The 9,762-nt window shown below is 39.9% G+C and overlaps 1 protein-coding gene across 2 annotated transcripts; it reads right to left on the reverse strand.

Annotated features, from left to right (window-relative positions):
• Positions 1-653: 653 nt before the first annotated feature.
• On the reverse strand, positions 654-9,395 carry ARL14EP (ADP ribosylation factor like GTPase 14 effector protein). Of its 2 annotated transcripts, XM_049820446.1 has the most exons (5): positions 9,275-9,382; positions 8,440-8,697; positions 4,839-5,345; positions 3,690-3,820; positions 654-2,230 (listed from the first exon to the last, which is right to left on the reverse strand). In XM_049820446.1, exons 3-5 carry the CDS (start codon positions 5,259-5,261, stop codon positions 2,002-2,004), a joined length of 783 nt encoding a protein of 260 aa, XP_049676403.1. In that variant the 5' UTR covers positions 5,262-5,345; positions 8,440-8,697; positions 9,275-9,382; the 3' UTR covers positions 654-2,001. The 2 variants fall into 2 exon arrangements, with proteins under 2 accessions (XP_049676403.1, XP_049676402.1); XM_049820445.1 differs by lacking the exon at positions 8,440-8,697 and having other exon boundaries at positions 9,275-9,395.
• Positions 9,396-9,762: the final 367 nt, after the last annotated feature.

Raw genomic sequence — 9,762 nt, forward strand, 5'->3', positions numbered from 1 at the left:
TGTTAGGAAACAACCTGAGTGAGTTATTTGGGAAAGTACTAATTGCTAGTGAATCTGTAAAATGAGAGACTGAAATACTAACTTTTCAGAGACTTAATGGAGAAATACAGTTCTAATAATGGGATGCTCTAGGCAATTTAAGCTACTGGTAGACTTGCGTTTCATTTCAGTGAAATGCTTTAACAGTTACTGAATCTGAAGTCTAACTGTGGACTTAAGTGATAAATTATATTTATCAAACAGTTGGAAGCCTGTTAAGTTTATTAACAATGGGTACTGCTGACTCTGGTCTAAATTAAAAAAAAAAATTATAAGATTGGACCAGTTTCCCCTCTCACTTTCATGGAGGTATCTATTTATATTTTCATCTAATTAAAAAGGTTGCTTAAGAGATGAAACAGTTCCAAACATGGATCAAGCACACAAGATTAACTGCTGTCAGGATAAGCATGCCCTGTAGTCAACAAAGTAAAATGTATTAAATGCCACTTGCATGTAAGGAAAGCCATGGCTATTACTCAGTTGTGGTGTTGCTATCTGGAAAAGCATGAAGAGCCTGCTGCTCTCCCTAAATGAACTCGTATGATGGTTCTTGTGATGAATGTGTCTGGAATCCAAGGCCAATGAGAGACATCCATTGGAAGAACAGCCAATGCTCTGACCAAAAAAAGAAAGTCTGTTTATTTTTGTAGCAGATTTAATAACAATGTAGTATAAATTGATGCTTATACTTCACTAGAACCAGCAGATGTCAGTACAACTCAAAGCATAACTGGATTTTAGCAATGCAATCTTCATGACACTTATCAGAAAACATTCTAAACAAATAGCAAGATTATACAACTTTACCAAGTAAGTCTTCAGAAATCAATAGTTAACAGTGTTCTTGAATAAATGTGACCCAATAAACATGCAGATTTTCCAAGACTATCACAGAAATAGGTAATTTATCCAAAACACAACAAAAATACAAAGGAATAATGCTTAATGTCACTAAGATTTCAATTATAAATTCTCTTTTCCATAAATCCTGTTGTATTGTAAAATTTTAATGTCCTGAGGATAGATAATGCATCAACTAAACATAACTTCAATTTTCAATTCAACTGTTTTTGGGTTTTTTTTGTAGCAGTCTGGATATTCTTAGTTTGGGACCAGACACTCAAATTCATTTCAACTGCGTGTAAACTTTTACCTTAAAAACAAGTAAAAAGAAAAAAAGGGAAGAGGGCTGTTGAATTACCAGTCCGGCCCAATTTCAGACTGATAACAACTACAGCAAAATTATTTCAATTGTGTGATACAGAAATCAACAAAACACTACCATAATTAAATACTTTAATGTTATTTTTCAATGCCTTGACAATTCAATTTAATTTAAACACTTCAGCAGTGAGACTTTAATTCATAAGGATAACTTGATCTCAAATCCCAGTAAACTGGATAGGATCTGAACTCCTAATTGCCTTTGAATCCATTTAAGTGAACAGGATTGAATTTATCAGATGTTGCTGGGATAATCTATACAAGATACAGCATGCACTGTTAATACTGGAGAGAGCTTTATTAACACTGCATGTAAATTCACTGAGAACTTCTAGAGTGTTTCACATAAACCAGATTCAAAACCATGAGATCCTGAACTAGAGAAGGAAAAATGAGGGATACATACACTCTACAAAACAGTACATGAAACCATAGTGAGTGGCTCAGGACCTCTCACGTGAAAATTTAGTACCTTATACTTAAATACAGTGAAAGATTGTTCAATGAGACTTACTTGGATGGCTAACAAGACTGAGTACAAGGTAGAATGAAGTGTGAAAAGACAGTAGTACAATTATCTTCATAATCACACTGAAAATGAATGTGAAAGTGAGCACATTAATCATGTGGCTTGACATAAATTCCAATGGCTTTCATTAAACCACTAAACGATGAATGTGCTGTGTTTAATCAAAGCATGGAATATATACTCAGGATAAATAATGTGCATATACACTAACCAACATGCTTATTTCTAATTATTTCCCCTCCTTCTATCTCAATTTGCTCATACAGCCACTTGCGGTCACAGCGACATTCAGCTCCACACTTGTTGGAGCCACACTTGGGGCAAGCATAGAAACATCCCAGGCAATCTTCATCAAGACAATCACAGAGATCCATCCCACTATAAAGTAGTAGCCCCTGGCTATCGTAGACTTTACTCTTGGCTGGTATAACTTGCCTGTATAAAGAAAAACAACAGTTAATTCCATGTTAAAAAATCCACCCATTTTGATGCAAAGCCGCTAGTAGTAGTGGACAGAAGTTCGCTTTCTTCAGTTGTTCATTTAAACATGCTGTTGATTCAAAAAAGGTATGTATGTTACTGTATTTGACAATATTTGTCAGTCCTAATTTTATCTCCACTACGGTGCTTTTGAAATAATTTCAAGAATGGGAAGTTTTTATTTCTTCAATAGCATACTTATTCAAGCACTTATGAATACTCTTAGTTATATGAAGTAAACTTCAGATTACCTTTCAGATTATGTGAAATGCTCCCTTTAATTTACTTTTGTTTTGTAACCTGTAGCTGTAATTCAAAGGAGGTCACGCAATATCATTTAGGGTGTGCACATCCTAATTTCAAAGTATTTTTTATGCTTTTATCATTACCCATCTCTGTAAGAGTTCTGTTAAACTGCAGAATCACAGAAAAACTGTTGGGAAAGGACCTCCGGAAGCCACCTTGTCTGACCCTCTGTTTAAAGCCAGGTCAACTCAAATTAGGTTGCTTAGGGCTGCATGTAGTTGAGTTCTGAATAGCTCTAATGTCAGAGGTGCCACACCACTTTTGATCCAGTGTTTTACTACATACATAGAAAAAGTTTTCCTAACATCTCAACAAAATTTCCCTGGTTGCAACTTGTACCCAAACTGAGTAGAAGAAACAAATGGAGAGGAGAAGGACGTGTAGTTTGTCAGCAGCACATCTAGTGTCTGTTTCTGTCTTGTAAGGTTAAACTTAGGTGGAGAGCATGAGAAAGGCATTAATGTGATCTATCTTGCATGTTTTAACAAATATTGTATGACTAGTTAAAGCTGGGATTTCTATTGCTCTCCTATTAGGACAAGACTGAATTGGTCCAAACTTTTAGTGGAAAATGACAGACAAAATTCAGCTGCATATACCTTTCCTCTGTAGAAAGCATGATTTTAAAATCAGTCACATTAGAAGGTTGTAATTTGTCATCTAGTACTGTCCAACTTCAACACTAACTTCCTTTTAAAAAAGGAAGGTAAGGTCCTAACTTGCACACTTTTGTTTACAGAGTATAACTCTGGAGTTTACTGAAAGATGACAACTCCAATATTTTAAGTGTAGTCTACTTGATCTTACGTATTCAAATTTAGCCTATTATCAGAATCTTAGTTTATGCACAAATAGCTTAATCTATGATCTGTGTACTATTGTCATCCCTTAACAAATACTTGTTTGTATTTTAATTGCCTGAAACACAGACTGTATGCTAACACTTCACCTTCTGTTTTGTTTATCTCAGTAATGAGTGAGCTTTAACATCATCAAAAACAAAAAAGCAATCCCTAAACATGTAAACCTCTATGTAGAAAATGTTATAGTGTTACAGGGACACTGACCACCAAGGCTATTTTATTTTGAAATCCAGGAAACGGCTCACCTGTCTGAATTAAATGATGCATTTTTTGTTTGCAGCCTTCTTTTTTCCCTCTTGCTGGTCTCAGGAGTGAATTCAGTCTGTCGTCCTGGATTAGCAAACTGTAGAGACTTTAAAGCCTTAGCTGTACGCCCCTGAACAAAGACAGAAAATCTCATTATTACAAATACAAACCTAAATTCCTAAGAAAACATCCAGTTGAGCCAGGATATTGTAATAACTTGGGTAAATTGTTGACCTCAACTCTAAGCACTGGATTTCCCAGGAGAAACAACTTAAGTCTTAAAATTTTTATACTGGAGAACTGTACCAGTCTCAAAACCCAACAATGCAAGCTTTGTAGTAGCAGTTTTAATCAATGCTTTCAAATTTCACCCCCTATCAGTCTCCTAATCATACTGACATTTAACTGAAAAATACAGTTGGGCAACACTCCCTGGGCTGAAAGGGACAACAGCTCCTAGAATGCAATTCTGCTTTGCCACAGGGCATTTATGGATGACCTCTTGCTGGTTTGGTTGCTCACACTTTGACTGATTACCTGCATACATCTTGAACAGTGGTTCCAACAATGTATGAGCTGCATTCCAAACTCAGCACTTAGAGCATTATCCTCCCACACCAGTTCATTACTGCCCCTGAACAAACGCCATGGCCTTCACAACTCAGACACCACCACAAGAGTACACCTAATTCACCTCCGTGCAGGTTCACTTGGTAATGAACTGCTAGAAAAAGTGGATTTTATTTTTAAACTGAAGAGACTAAACCAGAAGTTTATCTCAACATCCTTAGAAGCAACCTTTAGTGTTCAGTTTTAAGCACACAAGCTTGTTTTTTGCAAGGCTTGAGTAACAACTTATAATACCAGCAGCAGCAGTCTGGTATTTATTTAAACTTATGAGTTGTAAGTCACCCTAGTAGACACAACCATTTGAATTTAAAAGGCCATGATACTTAATTCGGGAAGAGGATTTTTCTAAGGTCCTCCAAATAAAGGTTTCAATACGGTAAACTCCCACACATCTATAAGACTACGCCCTTTCATGTTTCTATTTAAAAAGTTAATTTCTTTATGCAGGACTTGTATGAAGCCCAACTCCAATAGCTTGCAGAACTTAGGGGGGTGGGAAAACCAATCCATATACATACGTCCGAATCAAGTTTTCTTCTTTGGCGATCTTCAGATTCAACATCCACGCTTCCGTTTATAATCTGCATACATTTGGGACAAAGCTTCCAACCAGGTACAAACTGTCTTCCAAACTTGGCACTTAGAAAAGTTGCATCATCTAAGTCAATTGCTCGTAAGTTTTTCTTTGATAGTTTTCTGTGTATATTAAAGGGATCACAACATGATTTTTGTAAGTCTTCAAATCTTTCAATGTAAATTTTTGCATGGTGGAAGCAGATTGTATTGTTCTCGGAAAGGGTTATTCCAGTTCTAAGCTGAAGTAACAGTAGATCAGATGAAGATATATCTTGCTTAGTCTTGAAGCCAGTGTGACGGGTGTAATACGTCTTATGGCATTCATTGGTAGCTTGAAGCTGAACTCCAACTGAACAAGGATCCATTTTACTTTATCAGAACAACTTATTTCACTTATTTTGCCTAAAATGAATTCTTTGAAGTCTTTAGTAGTTTCTATGAAGATCACCCTAGAGAAAGCATTAAAATCAATCAGATTTGTGCTGCAAACCTTTATCTGTAAGCTTGAGAGACGAGGTTTAAGTAATTTAAAAAGAACATGTAAAGAAATTATAGCCTTCTAGTCTAGATAAGACTAAAAATACACTAAATTTAATTCTGGAATTAAACTATGCATCTTATATTCCTTTCAGAGGCAATTTTTTCCCAGCTATAATACTTATCAATTCAAAATGTTTAGTAGCATTACTTCTCAAAAGCAATCTGGGAGCAAGGTATGAGGTGGACGAATTGTTCAGACAGCAGCCTGCCTTGGTCATCAGTTTCCTAGGGGCCCCCTCTCTTGGCACAATCCCTGCTAGTCAAGACCAGTTGCTAAGATGGCCCACAGGAAGAGACTGCTGATGGGTAAACAATTAATCCATCCTGTTTCCAAGTAGCTTCTAGGAAAAAAAGCTGTTGAAGGTAGGCTGCACAGGCTGCCTGATGTCAGTTAGCAACTCATATCTAACAGTGCTTTCCTGCGGGTTCTTCCCATGTGTGCCAGGTGCAAGTCAGGGCACACAGAATCAGCCTAAGCCTTTTCAAGAAACAGCCTGGGGTATACACAAAGATTGATGGTTCTAAATGTGTGCAGTTGTTGTGGTCATGTGGCCTTTGTGTGCAGCGCTCTCCAACTGAGTGCCATGTCTGTTTGATGTAAATATTGGGCAGTTATTTAAGTTAAACACTAGTTTAATTACCAAATACAAAGCTAGCTACTGCAGCTGTGGTCTCGCATGCCAAAGTTTGTTGCAAATCCAATGCTGGTCCTAACGCATCAGAGCCTGAGCCCATCTTGCACTATTTTCTACTGCAACATAAAGGACAAATTTCTACTAAAAGAAGGAATTCACTTTCAAAACCTGAGAACCTTAATTACAATGAATACAACCTAACTGGGATGTTAATGTTCACCTACACGCTACTCTGCAAAGACAAAAATCAGACAAATTAAAAAGCAGTGTACTGGTGTTGGCTGGGACAGAGTTAAATTCCTTCACAGTAATTTATATGGGGTTATGTTTTGGACTTGTACTGAAAACAGTGTTGACAAAATGCTGATGTTTTAGCTAATGCTGAACAGTACTTACACAGTGTCAAGGCCTTTTCTGCCCCTGACACTGCCCTGCAAGTGAGTAGGTTGGAGGTACACAAGTTGGGAGGGGACACAGCTGGGACAGTTGACCCCAATTGACCAAAGAGATATTCCATACCATATGATGTCATGGTCAGTAATAAAACTGAGAGGGGGGGTTGCTGCTCAGGGAATGGCTGGGCATTGGTCAGTTGGTGGTATGCAATTGTTTTCACTTCCATTGCTTGTTTTGCTTGGATTTTATTTCCCTCTCTTTTTTTTTTTCCTTTTCCTTACATTTCTTTTTTAACATTTCTTTTAATTATTAAACTGTTTTTATCTCAACCCACAAGTTTCTTTCTCATTTTTACCCTTCCGATCCTCCCTCCCACCCCACTCTGGGGGAACGAGTAGCTCTGTGGTACTTAGTTGCTGGCTGGGGTTAAACCATGACACATAGTTATTTATGCTAACCACCGAACAGGGTAATACGGCTTTTTAATCAATAAAAGTAACAGCTAATTGTATAATGGAAAAAGTCTGGGATGCTACTTTCAATAAAATAAAAGCAAACAGCATCACACACAACCTAATGACATGAAATATGTAAGTTCATCCAATACACAGAAATACTTTTGCACTGCTGTGTTTGTGTAACAAAGAACAATGAGAAGTTAATTGGCTTTTTAAAATTACTCTGAAAACCACTGCCTGGAGCATTTTTGCAGCAGAAATCCTCTTGATTGTAATACTTTAGTTTTTCTGAAACAGATGTGTATATCTGAAGCAATTACACAACACATTTCCATATATTAAACTGTATGCACAGTAATTTAAAGTTCTTGCACAGGACATGCTATTGTCTAGTGATTTAACTGATCCAAATATAAATGACATGCTGGCCTATACAAGGGCCAGTAAACTTGTTTTAAAGTATAGTTTTATATCTAAGTCAAGACAGAACTGAGTATAACTGAACAATTATTTTTAAACAAGTTCTCTCAGCCTATTGTTAAGAATGCTCCAGCTTTCATATTTAAATTAAAACAAGAACAACAGAGGCACAAAGAGTCTCAAACGTAGAGGTACAATGTTATAAACACCTAAGTTTGCAAAAGAGGGTCTGTATTTCATTCTAAAAATAAAGCAAACTTGGGGTTTTGGGGTTTTTTTTTTTTTGGCAAGTAATCTGAAAATATCTAATGCTTAACACTGATTTCTTGGGTCAAAACCTAAATCCTGTATTTTAAGCAGTAGGTCTAGTCCAGTCCTAAGTTGCTAGGCTATATGAACTCCACTAAGATTTCTATATTCTGTTAACAAAGACCTCTCCTGAAGTTCTGACCCTGCACAGCTCTTCAGAGCTGCAATGAATAATACAAATAAGGACTAAAGTGTAGATATGAACGAAGTTTTAAAAATTCTTATTCTCAGTGCCTGCTGAGCCATGAGAGTGTTAAGTTTTACTATGTAAGAGTTCCAGTGGCTTTGCCTATTTATGTACTTTTACTGTGGTAATGACTTTGAATTTTTTTTTTTTAATCTCTTTTAAAAGACCATCTGTCAAACTTTACCATCTTAGTGAACCAGCTATACTTAGAACTAATCTTTTTTCTCATTAGGTCACGAAGTTTGTCTTTCAAACTAAGGTCACTGGAACTGTGTACATTCAAAGCAATTTAGCTAATACCAAATAACTCAATTCAAATAAGCCTTTTATAGGTTTTGCATCAAGTTTGCTTCAAATGCTAACATGTACTTTTGACTGATTCCTTCTGTGGAAGGTGGGGGTTATGTGCGTGGATGAGGAAGCACATGAGGTCAATATAAAAGTGACGATGTGAATTGTCAAAATTTGCAGATGTATTAGAAATAGGAACTCTTGGAAGATGTTCTGATCAAAAAAAAGCAAACTTGTTTTCTATAAAACAGAAAATATTACAATGCTCTCTTTGGCAGGTATCTGTTTTGACAGTTTACTACACTACCTGAAATACCACTGTATTAAAGAGAGGAAAAGCACATTGACTCTATCACCACAGCTTGTTCAAACGATAGTCTGCCGGTGACATAAGTTATGTATTTCATCCACTTGATTTGTAAGAATTCTTGGTAGAAGCTTCAGATGCATTTCTTCCCTCCTCCCCTCGGGAGGAGTACGCAGCTTTTTGCCTTTCAATTCTCTTTGGTGAAAGCAGGCGAGAGCTTCGAAAACCAAATGCTAAAATGAAGGCCTGTATTCACACCTGTGAAATCATTAATTAGCGTTTACTGCACCAAACACAATAACCTAAAGCAGAAGACAGCGAGGAGGATCAGAACAGCGAAGCACTAGTGCACAATAAGCCTGCTGCACTAGCAGAGAGTCAGCAAGGGTTTTCTAGCTTCTCGCAGCCAGCAGAAACAAAGGACGGAAGAAACTACAGTTTAGACTGGCAGCCCCAAGTTATAAGAAGCCGAAAGGAAAGAACAGTCCTGAAACTGAAGACTGGACGCTGGATGTTCAGCAGCTGCACGGCACTGCACGACAGACCCTCATCCAAACGTGAGAGCCCCTAGCCAGGGCTGCGTCTTGAGAACCGTCCGTGGGTCCAGTGGAAAGGCCGGCTGCTCGTTTGGAGCACTAACCCTCCGAGAGGCCAGCTTGCCAGGCCGGCTGAGCGGAGAGCAGGGCGGGAGGTGAGCAGCGGGCCCGTCCGCGACCGAGGGTTAGCTGGGCGCCACCGGGAAGGCCCGGTTCCTCCCCCCCCCCCGCCGCCGTGTTCCTCCCGCTGCCAGCCGCGCACCCGCGACCCCTCCGGCGGCGGGAGGCTGCCCCGGTACCTTGCCGTGGACCTTCTTCCGCCGTTGCGCCGGGACGCCGGCACCCGACTTCCGCGCTCCCTCAGCGACGGCCGCGCTGCTTGTGGCGGCCATTAACCGCCCCTCACCGCCCCCGACCTCCGGCTCACCATAGAGCAGCGCAACCGCCGAACGGCCCGGAGCGGCACTTCCGGGCTAGAGATGGAGAACAGCGACACCAGCCGCTACGGAGGCTAAGCGGCGGGAGTGGAGGTCACGTGGCCAAGGGCGGGCGGGCGAGCGGGGGTTTCGTGCGCGACGTGCCGCCGGGTTCGGATGGCGCTGCGCGTGCGCGGCCCGCTCCCTGCGGGGGCGGGCGTGAGGCGGCCGCGGGCGCGAGGCGGGCTGAGGCGGCCGTCTCCCTCAGCGCAGGGGACGGGTCGTGGTAGTCGTGGGCTGCGTTAGGTGTAGCCTGGCGAGGAAGTGGGGGCGCTCGTCTTGTAGCGTCGTCGCTCCTGGGCACGGCTGGG

The sequence above is a fragment of the Accipiter gentilis genome, chromosome 17, assembly GCF_929443795.1.
Source record: "Accipiter gentilis chromosome 17, bAccGen1.1, whole genome shotgun sequence".
Lineage (NCBI taxonomy): Eukaryota > Metazoa > Chordata > Aves > Accipitriformes > Accipitridae > Astur > Astur gentilis.

Coding starts and splice junctions, on each gene's coding strand:
- ARL14EP (XM_049820445.1), bottom strand. CDS start 5,261: ATGGATCCTTGTTCAGTTGGAGTTCAGCTTCAAGCTACCAATGAATGC. Junction 3,821..4,838: donor GAAGAAAACTTGATTCGGAC/GTATGTATATGG, acceptor GTCTTTGTTCAG/GGGCGTACAGCTAAGGCTTT. Junction 2,231..3,689: donor GCATCATTTAATTCAGACAG/GTGAGCCGTTTC, acceptor TTCTTTATACAG/GCAAGTTATACCAGCCAAGA.